Source organism: Canis aureus, chromosome 10 (assembly GCF_053574225.1).
Source record: "Canis aureus isolate CA01 chromosome 10, VMU_Caureus_v.1.0, whole genome shotgun sequence".
Lineage (NCBI taxonomy): Eukaryota > Metazoa > Chordata > Mammalia > Carnivora > Canidae > Canis > Canis aureus.
In genome coordinates this window covers 37,573,336-37,589,017 of record NC_135620.1, presented here as the reverse complement: position 1 = coordinate 37,589,017, position 15,682 = coordinate 37,573,336, and the positions used below count along the sequence as shown (strand labels likewise).

The window sequence follows — 15,682 nt, the reverse complement described above, 5'->3', positions numbered from 1 at the left end:
AAAGTACCCTTTATCCTTAAAAATCTCAGAAAGGGAGAATTTGCTTTCTCTGACTATTTTCAAGCTGGGACATCAGTCCTCTCTTGCCTTTTAACTTAGACTCAGCCTGGGACTTACATCATTGGCTCTCCTGCTTCTCAGGCCTTAACAATCTAACTGGAACTATACCATCAACTCTACTGAGTCTCCAGGTTGCCAACTGCAGATCTTGGGACTTCTTGGCCTCCATAACCATGTGAACCAACTCCTCATAATAAATCTCCCCCTACATCCTTCTCTCTCTCTTTAAAGTGTTCACTGTATTTGGCTGGGTTCTTATAATTACGTGAATGAATAATATATATATATATATTCATTTATATATATGTATATATATATGACATAAATATATAAACAAATATATATGTATACACACACACACACACAGTTCTCTGGAGAATCCAGTCTAATACAAAATTATATATTCTGATACAGGGAAAACAGAACATATTCCCTTTCACACACACAACACAAAATCATGTTCTCTAAACACACATAAATTCCATACTGTCTAAACAAATCCCCTTGTACATTCTGTTTGCTTTCGTCTTCCTCATCTCAGGCTTTATTGGTCTCACCCTTTTTTTTTTTCAAAACTAGGTTTTTTTTTTCCTCTCATTGATACATATGTCTAAGGCTTCCCCATATATTGTCCCCTGGTTGCATAAGTGGAAACAGTTTTAAAAATTTAGCATCATTTTATATGCATAATATTCTAAGCGTGATATGAATAAAAGTGTATGAAAAATTTTTTTAAATAAAGTATCTTTCAACATTTTGAATATTCCTACCACCTAAGATACAGTTTTCTCATTTGATGTGCAATTCATTTCTCCACATGGCTGTAACACTGAGTCTTCCATAAAAGTCTTCTGTGTGCTCTCTGAAGCACCCTACTGAATATTATCAAGTTTTCTTCTACCAGGTCACACTGGTGTTATAAGTCTTGGGCCATATGGAAGATCATCTCTCAGCAGAGCAACCCTTAGACTTGAAGGTAGTGTAAACCAAGACCTTACTTTCCCATGTAGCAGAAGCCTGGGCTTCCATTTTCTTTGTGACTTTTTTCCTACCCAATGTCCAGAGCAGATATCATATTCCCCAACAGCTGGTAGGCAGGAAGGTCTCCATCCCATTTCCCAGGGGGCAACCTTTCCTGACCCCAGCTTCACACAGGTACCTCTTTCCTCATCTAATTGATAGGGAAGACTGGATTTCCCTAACGTTGTGATTACCAACTCTAGCCCCCAGCTAGGTGTGCATGCCACAGTGAGTGAGCTCTTTAGATTTCACCACCTCTCGCCATTTGATTGTGGATCTCCCATTTCTAGTATCTGAGTATTTTGCTCACATTGTTTTAAGCTCAGCTATATACCACATGAATTATTTGTTATATTTTATCTAGTTCCCACTCCATGCATTCAGGGTGAGAAGAGAAGTCCCTTCACATTAGCCAAATTTGATACCAAGAAAATGACAGTATAAGAAAGGTAAATTACAAAACAATCATGATTAAGAACATCGATTTGAAAGTCGTAAGTGAAAAATTAACAAACTGAATGCAGAAATATGTTCTTAAAATCATCACAACTAAATGGGGTTGATTTCACGTATGCAAGGCTGGCTAACATCAGAATACTGAAAAATGTAATGAGGGGGTGAGCAACTTTAGATACCTGTGTGTTCCATGTTCTTCTTTGGTTTATTTATTTGCTTGTTTTTCATGATCTTTTAAGGATGTAAAAAACCATTCTTAGCTCACAGGCCATACAAACCCAGGCTTTAAGCCACAGTTTGCCAATCCCTGATATAATTCAACAGGCCAACAGAATAAGAGAGAAGAATCATATCAGTATCTCAATAGATACATAAAAATGTATTTGATAATATCCAAACATTCATTCATGATTTTTTTTTTGTATCTGCATACTCTAGGAAGAAAATTCCTTTAACCAATAAGGATTTATCAACTAAAAACCTGTAGCAAACTTCCTTCTTAATGGAGAAATGTAAGAAAGATTCTCTTCAAGATTGGCAGCAAGATAAGGATGCTTGCTGCCTCCACTTCTACTCGGCATTGTATCCTAGCCAGTGCAGTAAGGAAGGGGGAAAAAAATTAAAAGATTAAGGGTTTAGAAAGGAAAAACAAAACTCTCACTATAGAACAAATAATGTAATGCTCTATGTAGAAACCCCTCAAGAGTACAGATAAAGTATTACTCAAATTGACAAGAGAATTTAGCGATGTGGCTGAATAGAAGATGAACATATCTGCTATGTGTCAGTTTCTTTGTTGAATTTCACCGGGGGGGGGGGGGGGGGTCCTGAAGGAACTTCCTTTCAGAGAAAACTTTACATTAGCTTCTGCCCAGATACTACTGACCTGAGATTATCCCATTCACATTATCAGGCAGTTCCTTAGTGTGGAGCCTCAAGTCCAGGGCCTGATCCGCTGGTGGAGCCTAAAGTGTTGCCTCCTACTTCTAACACTTTGATATCTGCCTGCAGGTAAGTCCAGCATCTTTTCCCAGTGCTAACTCTGATTCCACTTACTGAGCTTTGTTGATGTTATAATATTCTTGTCCTTGGAGATTCCTTGACTCTTTAATGCACCACTGTATTACAGTCTCTTAGCCAAAATCTAGCTGCATCATGAAGGAAGGCCTTTCTGAATATCCTATCCAAAGTATGATTCATAAAAAACTATTACATACAGAAAAATGACTAAAAACAAAGCAAGACACTTCATTTTTTAAATGAAGTTATGCATAGGACACATAAAACACAAAAGAATATTTATCAAGCATATACTTGCTTTTCAACCAGTATCAATTAATTCTCATAAAAATTCTGTAACATAAATATCATTACCCCTAATTTTGCAGAAGATGAAACTTAGGCTGAAAAAGGTTAAATTATTTGCCCAAGTGGCAGAATTGGGATTTGAATTCAGAAATACTTGTTCCAAGGCCAGTGCTTTTTCTGATGAACTATGCTGCCTCCCACAAGAGAGCATTTTCACATCACCACCTGCTAGTTCTAATTAAGAGATAGTAATTAAACAATTCTCTACTCCTGACAACAATATTTAAGCTACTGGCATTTTAAAGAAATTAATATGAACAGCTTTTTATCTTCTGTAAGATACTATACCTAAACACAAACTCCAAGCTATTACAGAAAGACTCCAATAGGACACAATTATATGCTTTGTCAAAGCCTAGTTAATTGCATTATCTATTAATCAGATATGAAGCATAAAAATGTGAACCAATATATTTCTAAAAATATATGTTCCAACTTGACTAGTAATCAAAGAAATACAAATTACAGTGACAAGGCCATACTGATCAAATTGGCAAAATTTTTGAAGTAGTAATAGCCAGGTGGGCTAAAAAGTGAAACTGCCATACCTTTTAGGAGAAAAGTTGACTGATAAAAATTTGCTGTAGGCCAATTCATAATATTTACACTTTAAAATTTATGCGGCAGTTCACCTAGTAATTCCTCGTCTAGGAATGTATGCTAAGGAAATAATCACAGATATGTATATAAAGATTTAGCCACAGAGTTTCTCATCTTAGAATTACATGGTAGGTAGGTAGGTAGGTAGGTAGGTAGGAAGGAAGGAAAGAAGGAAGGAAGGAAAATGAAACTAAATCTACAGTAAGAAACTAGACTAATAAACTATGCATATTCAAAAGAACTCCATCAACCATTAAAGATGATGACACTGCTATATTTATTAGCATGGAAAAAAATTGTGGACATGATGTTTTTAAAAAGTAAATTAAAAATTATATGTAACAGTATGATTATATTTTATGCACTTATATTTGGTTACATGTCTATTATTTATAAAAGTTAAGGTCTGGGATCCCTGGGTGGCGCAGCTGTTTAGCACCTGCCTTTGGCCCAGGGCGTGATCCTGGAGACCCAGGATCGAATCCCACATCAGGCTCCCTGCATGGAACCTGCTTCTCCCTCTGCCTATGTCTCTGCCTCTCTCTCTCTCTGTGATGACTATCATAAATAAATAAAATTTAAAAAAATAAATAAATAAATAAAACTTAAGGTCTGAAATAGTATACAACAAAATTTTGACTGTAGATATATATGATGATATGATTTGGGATTCTTTTAACTTTTATTTTTCTTCATCTATACTTTGTTATTTTTACACAATGAATATTTATTATTTGTATAAGAATGGAGAAAAAACATTTGTATCAGAATCATATCAGGCAATACGAATGTCTACAACTGTTATTAATATATACTAATAGCATGTTATAAAATAGTAGGTAAGTGTGTTCTCTTTTATATAAGAAAAACTATATATATCAGGTTGAACCATATAAAATTGCTTGCATTTGTTTTTGACTTGTAAAAAACAGCAATTTCAAAAGGTTTGACTTAATACACATATCAGGAAAAATATACTCCAAAATATTAATAGTATCCTAGTAGTCCTAGGAGATTTTTTTCTTTAAGGTCATCTATAATTCCTTCTTTAAATTCACCTGTATCTTCTTTTAAATTTCATTAGTTTCTAATTTTTCCTAAAACAGTTTCTAAATCCCAGTTTCAATATTTATAGGCCAAAGACCCCAAGCAAGTCAACAGAACACTCTGAGTTTCATCAAAAAACAATGGGAATGCACCAAACACAAAAATAAATTCAAAATGGATTCAAGACCTAAATGTGAGACCTGAAACCATAAAAATCCTAGAGAAGAACACAGGCAGTAACCTCTTTAACATCAACCATAGCAACTTCTATCCAGAAATATCTCCTGAGGCAAAGGAAATAAAAGCAAAAGTAAACTATTGGGACTTCACAATACAAAGCTTCTGCACAGCAAAGGAAACAATCAAAAGAGCTGTAAGACACCTACAGAATAGAAGATATTTGCAAATGATATATCCAATAAAGGGTTACTATCCAAAATACATAAAGAATTTATAAAACTCAACACCCCCAAAATGAATAATCCAATTTAAAACATGGACAGAAGACATGAATGCACATTTCTCCAAAGATGAAGTGAGATATATCACCTCACACCTGTCAGAATGGCTAAAATCAACAGTGTTGGTGAAGGTGTGGATAAAGGGGAACCAACCTTCTTGCACATTGGTAGGAATGGAAACTGGTAATAGCCACTCTGGAAAACAGAATGGAGGCACCTCAAATAGTTGAAAATAGAAGTCCTCTATGATCCAGCAACTGCACTACCAGGTAGTTACCCAAAGAATACAAAAATACGGATTTGAAGGGATACATACACCTGATGTGTACAGGAGCATTAACTATAATGGCCAAATTATGAAAACAGCCCAAGTGTCCATCGACTGATGAATGGATAAAGAAGACATGGGATGTGTGTGTGCGCGCGCGTGTGTGTGGAATAATGCAATATTACTCAGCCATAAAAAAGAATGAAATCTTGCCATTTTCAATGACATGGATAGACCTAGAGAGTATTATGCTAAGCGAAATAATTCAGTCAGAAAAAAATACCATATGATTTCACTCATATGTGGAATTTAAGAAACAAAACAATCAAGCAAAGGGAAAAAAAAACAGAAAGGGAGGCAAACCCAGAAATTCTATCTTAATACTAGAGAACAAACTTTTGGTTACCAGAACAGAGGTCAGTGCAGAGGAATTGGTGAAACACGTGATAAGAATTAAGGGGGGCACTTGTCATGATGAGAAATGGGTGTTGAACAGAAGTGCTGAATCACTATATTGTACACCTGAAACTAATATTACACTATATGCTTAACTAACTGAAATTTAAATAAAGACTTTTAAAAGTGGGAATAATAATAGTGCCTATTTCATAGAGGTAGTTTAAGAATGAATACAAGAGGGATGCCTGGGTGGCTCAGTGGTTTAGTGCCTGCCTTCAGCCAAGGGCATGATCCTGGAGTCCCGGGATTGAGTCCCACATCGGGGTCCCTGCATGGAAACTGCTTCCCTCTCTGCTTATATCTCTGCTTCTCTCTCTCTCTCTTTGTCTCTCATGAATAAATAAATAATTTTTTTTTTTTTATGATAGTCACAGAGAGAGAGAAAGAGAGGCAGAGACATAGGCAGAGGGAGAAACAGGCTCCCTGCACCGGGAGCCTGATGTGGGACTCGATCCCGGGTCTCCAGGATCACACCCTGGGTCAAAGGCAGGCGCCAAACCACTGCGCCACCCAGGGATCCCATAAATAAAATTTAAAAAAAAAAAAAGCATGAATACAAGATAATTCATGTAGAGAATGTCGCACAGAGCCTGGCATGTGTATGCTGTCAATCAATAGTATATGTAATGAGGTGGTCAGGGAGGCAGATGTGAAGTCTGACACCCTAGATCTATCACTTACCAGTGGTTATGTGTGTAACCTCTTTATATCTTGGTTCTCTCATCTACAAAATGAAGTGATCCCATAGAGTTTGTGTGAGGATTATATGAGATAATACCTTATAAAGTATTTTGCATAGTGCCTGGAAAATAGGAAACTCAATAAATTTTGACCATTTTATTAGTATTAGTGTTTAGCTATTAGAATAAATATATACCATTTGCATGATAAATTATACATTAACTCTGAGTTGCTTACTGAATTAAATATGATACCCAATATCAAGGCTTATATAATTTTGGCTTTCCTAGAATTAATTATTTCATTTCACTGTGCATAACTTCACTAGTGAAAACTCCACAAATACAGAGACTAGAATTCCATTATACTTTACAGCCAACTTTTACCAAAGATACCATAGTCCTAAATTTGTTAATAAAATTTCCGAAATGGCAACTATTTTTTGTAATTTCTCTTTTCCCTTCTAAGTACCTCTGCCAAAAATATGTAACACAGAGAACAACTCTTCCTAACCAAAGCTTTCCCCCCTCCCCAGATGCGCACTTATGTAAAAATCAGATAGACGCACACCCAAAACTTTTCAAAATCCAAAAGGTATGTAGAGTTTTAATATCAGGAGACATAAAACAAGTAAAAGAAAAGAACTAAAGAAAGAAGAAACAATGAAAAATTGAAGAACAACAATGGAAAAATTAGAAAATTATTACTGGAAAAAATCCCTACTTTGTTTTCAATGTGCAAGTAAAACCTACTTTTACATTTTCAACACATGTGAATGCATGCTTGGAACTGAGATCTCAGAACCAAGTTCATTCCATCCTTATAAACCTTTACAGGATAAAATTTCAGATCCTAGGTTCTATTCCTTATTCAGGAGCTATAAGTGATTCCCTCAAAGATCCATACCTCAAGGAAATAAAACACTATGAAAGAGATATTTTCGTACCTTAACAGCTTCTCCAAGAGTTTGGTTTTTGTCAGCTTCCTCACTGGAATGCAATTCAAGTCTATAATTCAATTCTTGTAGTTGCTGTGCCTGTTCATTCAGTAGCATTTGTGCCTGCTGTTCTCGAAGTAATGCATTATTCAGTTCTTCACATGCACTTTCAAACTTCTCATGAGTGATCAATTTCTGAGAAAAAGGTAAAAAAAAATCAGTGATAAGCTAAATGTACTGTTAAATCATTTAATCTTCCAAACTATATTTGCTAACATAAAGAGTATAACACACACATTTCTATATGTCTGATACATGACAAAAGTACACTTTATTTTTCTTAATCTTGTGCCATCTGAGTTAGCTTAAGCATTAAAGAACAACTCTCAGTAGATGAATAGGGTGCTCAGAAAGAATAAAAATACTGAGTAGCTTTCCCAGGCAGGATGTTTCCCTTTATGTTACAATTTTAGACCAACTATAAAGAAGCTATTTTATTTTCCTCCTATGCGCTTTGCCTGAAATCAGTGAAAAATGATGACTGCTAGTACGTGCTCTATTTTTTAGAGGAAAATAGCATCACTTTTCCGTCGGTTCTGTTTTTAATGAAACAATCCTTTATTAACACAGCTACATATAGACATTAGCCACTGCACTGAAGTAGTTAAAAGCATGAGTTTTAGAGCCAGACTACTCATGTTCAAATCTTGTTGATTCTGCTTACTAACTTTGTGACTCCGGGCCACTTATTTAGCTGCTCTGTGTCCCATGTTCCTCATTTGTAAAATAAAGATAATAATAATTTTGAACAATTCCTGATATGAGAGGACTGAACAAATCAACTCCTTGCAGTGTTTAGGGTCAGTGCCTGATACATGGTCAATATGGTCATTAAATGTTAGAAATCATCGCTTGAGAACACTACACCTCACAACTGTGTGTCAAAATATAAATATATAAATATATATAAAATATATAAATATAAATATATAAAAAGCACTTACCTCATTCCTTCAATTATTACTTCAATTAATCCTATTTTTTTTAAAGATTTATTTATTTATGATAGACACACAGAGAAACAGAGAGAGAGAGAGAGGCAGAGACATAGGCAGAGGGAGAAGCAGGCTCCATGCCGGGAGCCCGAAGTGGGACTCAATCCCAGAACCCCAGGATCGCGCCCTGGGCCAAAGGCAGGCGCCAAACCGCTGAGCCACTCAGGGATCCCCAATTAATCCTATTTTTATTTCACATTAAACATTTCTTGGAATATATGCCTAGCTTTTGCTGTAAGCCAGTTATTCAACCAAAGTTCTTACAAGAGTAAGAGTTACTCAAACTCTAACATTCTCTCTGGATTCTAGAAACTGAGTCCTGATTACTTCCAAACTAATCAAAGATGTTAACTTGTTTTCCTAAGACTTAGCTGTGGACTAGGAAATCACATTGTATAGAATATCTAGAATCCCCCATACATATTCCAGGAAGCAACATAATGATCTTCCAATTTTCAGGGAAGTCACTATTATCTACACCTAAAAAAGTTGACTAGATTCTAAATCTCAAATTGTATCAATAGCTGTTTCTTTCCATTTTGGCAGACCACCTCAACATCCCAGATTTAGTTAGCATACGCAAAATTAAAAGCAAATCAAAAGGAGGCAGAGATACACTCCAAAGGATCTGGCTTTGAAAATTATAAATAGTCTTTATGATTTAAGTGTAATGGCAAAAGAAAATTAGGGGGAAAATGAAACATTTATTAATAGAATAGTCAAATAAATTGACATATCCATATGACAGAATAGTATTCATTTATCTAAAATGGGATTAATAACAAGTGACACAAGAAAATGCTTATAGAACTGTAAGTAAATATTAATATTTGTATATATTTTTTGCAAATTGTACATGCAAAATCATTCTAAACTACAACTGTATGTAAGAGCGTACATCTGCACATGTACACACAAAAAATGTAGGAAACAAAACTCATCCATAATTCAATAATAATTCATTATGAGTAGTAAGATTAGACTGATTTGAACTTTCTTCTTTATACTTTTTTGTATTTTTATTTACAGTTATCACATATTACTTTTTTTTTTAGATTCTTTTTATTTTTCATGAGAGACAGAGAGGGAGGGTGGGAGAGGCGAGGCAGAGACACAGGCAGAGGGAGAAGCAGGCCCCATGCAGGGAGCCCGACGTGGGACCCAATCCCGGGTCTCCAGGATCAAGCCCTGGGCTGAAGGTGACACTAAACTGCTGAGCAACCCGGGCTGCCCCACATATTACTTTTATAATTAAAAAATGTTGAGGTAGCTCTATAATTTTACCTTCTCTGAACAAAAAACTAAGAAAGTAAGGAAAAAATTGGTGTCTTTAGACTTTCACCAATAAGAAAACTATTCCTTATCTCCAATTGGAAAGTCAATTCACGATTACTTGATCTAATTTATAGAACTTTTGGCCCTTTCAAGGTGTAGCTATTTGAAATAATAATTAACATTAGCAATTTACATTATCATAGGATTAGTAACTAAACTGCTCTCTGCCACTCTCTTTCCACAAATGTTAATACTGCAAATTCCAAATTAGCCACTTAAAGTGAAGTTGAATCTACACAAAACTTAGGTTTCCCAAAGAAGGGGGTACTAAAAGTAGCTTATTGCTAGATTTAGGAAACAAATTTTGCATTTTTATTTATATTTGTTGTCATCAGTTGGATACAATTCTAAAGTTTCAGGTTAATCTTTTAACTCTATATTCCTATATCTACATTAAGAATAGCAGTGCTACTAATTAACCCAGGCAGCAAGGTGGCAAATAGAATACGTAGATATCTCCATTTTATTGTGCTTCATATATTTACACATTCTGATCTTGATTTAATGTTATTTGTTATCCAGCCTTTCTTTTCTTAGCTATCTTCTGCTTAAATAATACACAAGTACAATGAAGTTAGATTGAACATTTCTTTGGAAAAGCAATTTAATTTAAATGAAAAAATCTAGTTTACTCAAAATAGTAAATATAAAAGGAAAAGAAAGGACATCCCACCTCCCATTCCAAACATTAGGTTCTTCACCTGGAAGAAGCATTTTATTATTTTTAGTATACACTTGGGGGTTTGTTTGCTAACGCAGTTAATCTCTCCTAACTAGAACTTCCTTTTTCTACACTTTGAGCCACAGTGTACATTTTAACAGGAGTTTAACAGGACAAAAAATCAGTACTCCTTTAAGCATCTGGTATGACTTCTGTTTTTTTGAGCCATAATGAAGATAGAACATCATTTCAGGTGTACAACCTGTTGATGATACACTTACGCGTTACAATATGATTACCATAGTTGCATTAGCTAACACCTCTATCATGTGACATAATTATCATTTCTTCTTGAGGTGAGAACATTTCAGATCTAGTCTCTCAGCAACTTTGATATATATAATACAGTATTGTTGGGGAATTTTAGAAAGGAAGTTTTCTGAAGGAAAAGAAATCGTATTCATGGGACTTTGACACTAAAACTCAAAAACAAACAAACAAAAGGTTAGAACATATATAGATAAGGAGATCATATATGCATGTATATATGCCTATGTATATATATGTATATATATGTTTATGTGTATGGTTATCACAGGAGAGCTCACTAGAGCCACAGTATTTTAAATCGCACATACTTACAGACTGTTTAAATTCATTTAATTGCATCTGGAGACCCTGGGCTTTGTCAATTTCCTTTTTCATTTCATTCACGTTTCGTTTGAATTCTGTGACCTCCAAGCGCAGTGAGCGGCGTTCCACCTCTGCTGCATGCAGTCTTTGTGTAAATCCAAATATTTGCTTCTGTAATGATGCTGTGGTTTTCTGTTGTTAATCAAGAGCAATTTTACAAGCAGTAACTACAGGTTTACTAATAAATCAATAGCAATGGCCATTTTACCAACTTAAATGTGTCTTAGATTGTACAGAGAACAATACTAGCTGTAACTGAAACTGAGAGGTGAAAGCTTTATTTTTTATGTGACCAATAATTTGGTTGATATGGAATGAACAACTGCAGAAAATAAATAATCGAGATAGCTAGAAAAGGGAACTGACATCTGTTTATGTCTCACAGCATTCTGCTGCAGTCTACTTATAGAAAACAGTAAATTCACAACTCATGTCAGAACTTCTGTATTCTGATTTTTAGACACTTGAAAGTGCTATTACACATTGCATTAAGAGATTACATGAAATCTAAAGGAAATCTAAATATATTCACGCACAACTAATTTAAACTACAAATAAGTGTGATTCAGAGTTAAATTTACAATCCTAAAGTCACTATTTAATGAGATTGTATACCTACCAAAATGGGCACATGGCCACGTAGACCATACTTCAGGGCCAGTGTATTTACTTTATGAAGTCCACGAGCCAACCTCTGAACCAGAGAATCTTTTTCTACATATGTAATACTTCTGTTACTATGCAAAGGTATACTCTCCATAGCCAGACTAATTTTATCCATGAGTTTGGCAAAAGAATTCTTGGCTGCCCCTATGAGTATATGTCCACAAATTCTGGAATTTGGATCTTCGGGAGGAAAAAAAGAAAAAGACACAGAAAACATGTGAACTGTCTCTTGTTCATTTCGCAACTCTGCCAATCACAACACAATTAAAATATTTTCTCAATTATATAATTCCCATTCACCTGTAGATAGTCATTCAAAAAGTCCTCTCCTACATTAATTTTCAATATGAAAAAACGAATGCAGAAAATAGCTCACCTACTAAGCAACATGTCTAAAGGAAACGTTGTATTGTTTACACTGAACGCTATGACACTAAAATTTTATCATCATTCTTTTCTTTTTTTTAAAACCTAACGTAAATTCATTTTCTATTTACGACTACTGAAGCTTGTTACCTTAATGTCATACTATTTATATTCTCAGACAAGAAAATATAATTTGCCTTATTCCAAGGCAATTAAAATTTTACAACGACAATTACTTATTTCCCCACAGGATTTTGGTAATCATCCCTCTCACATAATGGACTTAAGGTCCCAGCATATCCAACATGGCCTGCTTGCTGCTGGATTCATCAGGTTTGTAATTAATAATTGTGTTTAATGTTGATAAATAAAATTGTCAGTGCACTTTCTACTAATTGGCATTCCAGATAATAGTTAATAGATTTATTTATGCCTTAATAAAAGTCGTGTAATTTAGTTTTCCCTCTGCTAGGCAGGTCTTAATCTGTCATTATTTGTTTTATGATGCTATCCATGTAAAATGACAAGCATGGAGAGATTGTTTAAATTCAGTAGTATACCATTCTACCTTTCAAGAGCCTCTGATGTTGGAATTAATTTAAACCTTGTCTTTACATCATAAACACAAAAAGCATATTTGGCCAGTTTTATCCAATAGAAATATGTTTTACAATTTTAAGAATACATATGGTTCAACACTAAAGAGCAACATTGGCTGAGAAGGTGGTCAATCAGTGGTTTTCTGAGTCAGAAATAACAATCTCACAGAGGCCCTGTGTTAAAAAATGTGAGGCTTATTTTATTTCTTTATTCTTCAGTGGATAAAAATGAATACTTTTTTAAAATATTTATTTATTTGACACAGACAGAGAGAGTACAAGCAGAGGGAGCAGGAGAGGGAGAAGCAGGTTCCCCGAAGAGCAGGGAGCCTGATGTGGGGCTCAATCCCAGGACCCTGGGATCATGACTTCAGCTGAAGGCAGACACTTAACCAACTGAGCCACTCAGTCTCCCCAAGAGAGATAAATTTCTAAATTTATGCAGCAGTCATGGGGTGCCTGGGTGGCTCAGTTGGTTAAGAATCCAACTCTTGATTTGGGCTCAGGTCATGATGGAGCCCTGTGTTAGGCTCAGCCCTCAGTGGAGAGTTTGTTGAAGATTCTCTTTCTCCCTTTCCCTCTGCCCCTTCCCCTGCTAGTATTTTCTCTCTCTTTCTCTCTCTCAAATAAATAAATAAATCTTTTAAAAATTTATGCAGCAGATTTTGGAAACCACATTGCCTAGAAGTTATACATAAAATAAAACTGTAAATTGGATAAAAGCATAATATCTCCATGTAGCATTTATTTCTGTTACTGATGCATTGACTTCTAAGAATATATGGTGATATAAGTTTAATTCTATATGCCTCTCATGAACATACTCTCTGAGAATCCCATTGATGGAAGGCATAGTAATTATAATGAAAATACACAGTTCTTTTGTTAACAATCAATTCTTTAAGTCATGAATAAAAGAGTTCAGTAGCTTCATATACCAATTAACATATAATAAAGAACACTGATTTAAAAGAATTACTGAGGGGCACCTGAGTGGCTCAGTGGTTGAGTGTCTGCCTGTGGCTCAGGTGGTGATCCCAGGGTCCTGGGATCAAGTCCTGTTATCAGGCTCCCTGTAGGGAGCCTGCTTCTCCATCTGCCTGTGTCTCTGCCTCACTCTGCCTGTCTCTCATGAATAAATAAATAAATAAATAAATAAATAAAATCTTTTTTTAAATAAAGAATTAAAAAAAAAAAGAATTAGTGAAATAGTGTCTAATGGATCACTGTTGAGTGAATAAACAGTAAAATTTATTTTACCTATAACATTCAATATAATACATCATTCCAGTGTCTAATATATGTATTCCCTGTTTCTCAACTGGCTTGCAACTCCTCAGCTATGTCCTTTGTTATCTCAGCAAACCCCATATTTGCACTGTGCTAGCCTAGCATATATGGATATTTTTTGTATGTTTATTGGATTAATTATATTTATTTTTATGTTCATAGCAGCTGCAACAATGCTGAATATAATGATTACTGACATTAAATAATACCAAGAAAAATTAATTAATATTAACTTGAGGAGGAGGTGCAAGATGGCGGAAGAGTAGGGTCCCCAAATCACCTGTCTCCACCAAATTACCTAGAAAACCTTCAAATTATCCTGAAAATCTATGAATTCGGCCTGAGAATTAAAGAGAGAACACCTGGAATGCTACAGTGAGAAGAGTTTGTGCTTCTATCAAGGTAGGAAGACGGGGAAAAAGAAGTAAAGACACAAAAGGCATCCAAGGGGGAGGGGCCCCGCGAGGAGCCGGGCTGAGGCCGGGGCGAGTGTCCCCAGGACAGGAGAGCCCCGTCCCGGAGACGCAGGAGCTGCACCGACCTTCCCGGCGGAAAGGGGCTCCCAGGGAGTTAGAGCAGGATCCAGGAGGGACGGGATGCCCTCGGGCTCCCGGGGGCAGTAACAGACACCTGCGCCCCGGGAGAGTGCGCCGAGCTCCCTAAGGGCTGCAGCGCGCACGGCAGGACCCGGAGCAGCTCGGAGGGGCTCAGGGGCGGCTCCGCGGAGGGGGCTGCGGGGCGGGAGCAGCTCGGGAGGGCTCGGGCGGAGGAAGAGGCTCCGTGCGGAGGGGGCTGCGCGGTTCCAGGAGCAGCTCGGAGAGCTCGGGCGGCGGCTCCGCGGAAGGGCCTGCGCGGCCCGGGAGCGCGAATCCAACAGCGCAGGCCGGGAGCACTGCGCGCCAGGACACAGCCCAGGATCCAGCCTCGCCCCGGGACAGGCAGAGGCCGGGAGGGCCCAGGACAGCAAGGACACTCCTGCCCCGAGCTGAGCGGGGCAGCGGCCCCGCCCCGGAGCCTCCAGGCCCTGCAGACCGAGAGCTCCGGAGTTACTGCGGGAGCTGAAACCAGGGCTGCAGAGCTGGCCTCGCCACTAGGGCTGTTGCTCCTGGGGCCTCACGGGGTAAACACCCCCCACTGAGCCCTGCACCAGGCAGGGGCACAGCAGCTCCCCCAACCGCTAACACCTGAAAATCAGCACAACAGACCCCTCCCCCAGAAGACCAGCTAGACGGACAAGTTCCAGGGGAAGCCAAGGGACTTAAAGTACACAGAATCAGAAGATCCTCCCCCGTGGTTCCTTTTTTTTTTTTTTTTTTTTTTTTTTGCTTTTTGATTTGTTTCCTTCCCCCACCCCTTTTTTCTCCTTTCTTTCTCTTTTTCTTTTTTTTTCGTTTTTTTCTTTTTTTTTTTCTCTTTCTCTTTTCTTTCCTTCTTTCTGTCCTCTCTTTTTCTCCTTTTCCCAATACAACTTGCTTTTGGCCACTCTGCACTGAGCAAAATGACTAGAAGGAAAACCTCACCTCAAAAGAAAGAATCAGAAACAGTCCTCTCTCCCACAGAGTTACAAAATCTGGATTACAATTCAATGTCAGAAAGCCAATTCAGAAGAACTATTATACAGCTACTGGGGGCTCTAGAAAAAAGCATAAAGGACTCAAGA

At 37.0% G+C, this 15,682-nt stretch overlaps 1 protein-coding gene across 15 annotated transcripts in view; it reads right to left on the bottom strand.

Annotated features, from left to right (window-relative positions):
* The window catches only part of CCDC171 (coiled-coil domain containing 171), a 403,894-nt gene that overhangs the window by 214,387 nt on the left and 173,825 nt on the right, over positions 1–15,682 (bottom strand). For all 15 annotated transcript variants that reach the window (XR_013387817.1, XR_013387815.1, XR_013387816.1 and 12 more), the window contains 3 exons: positions 11,721–11,947; positions 11,051–11,233; positions 7,367–7,552 (listed from right to left, as the gene is read on the bottom strand). Coding sequence is in view for 12 of the 15 variants with exons in the window: in XM_077912032.1 (XP_077768158.1) it covers positions 7,367–7,552; positions 11,051–11,233; positions 11,721–11,947 (596 nt within the window). In the remaining 3 variants the exon portion in view is untranslated. The remainder of the gene's footprint in view (positions 1–7,366; positions 7,553–11,050; positions 11,234–11,720; positions 11,948–15,682) is intronic.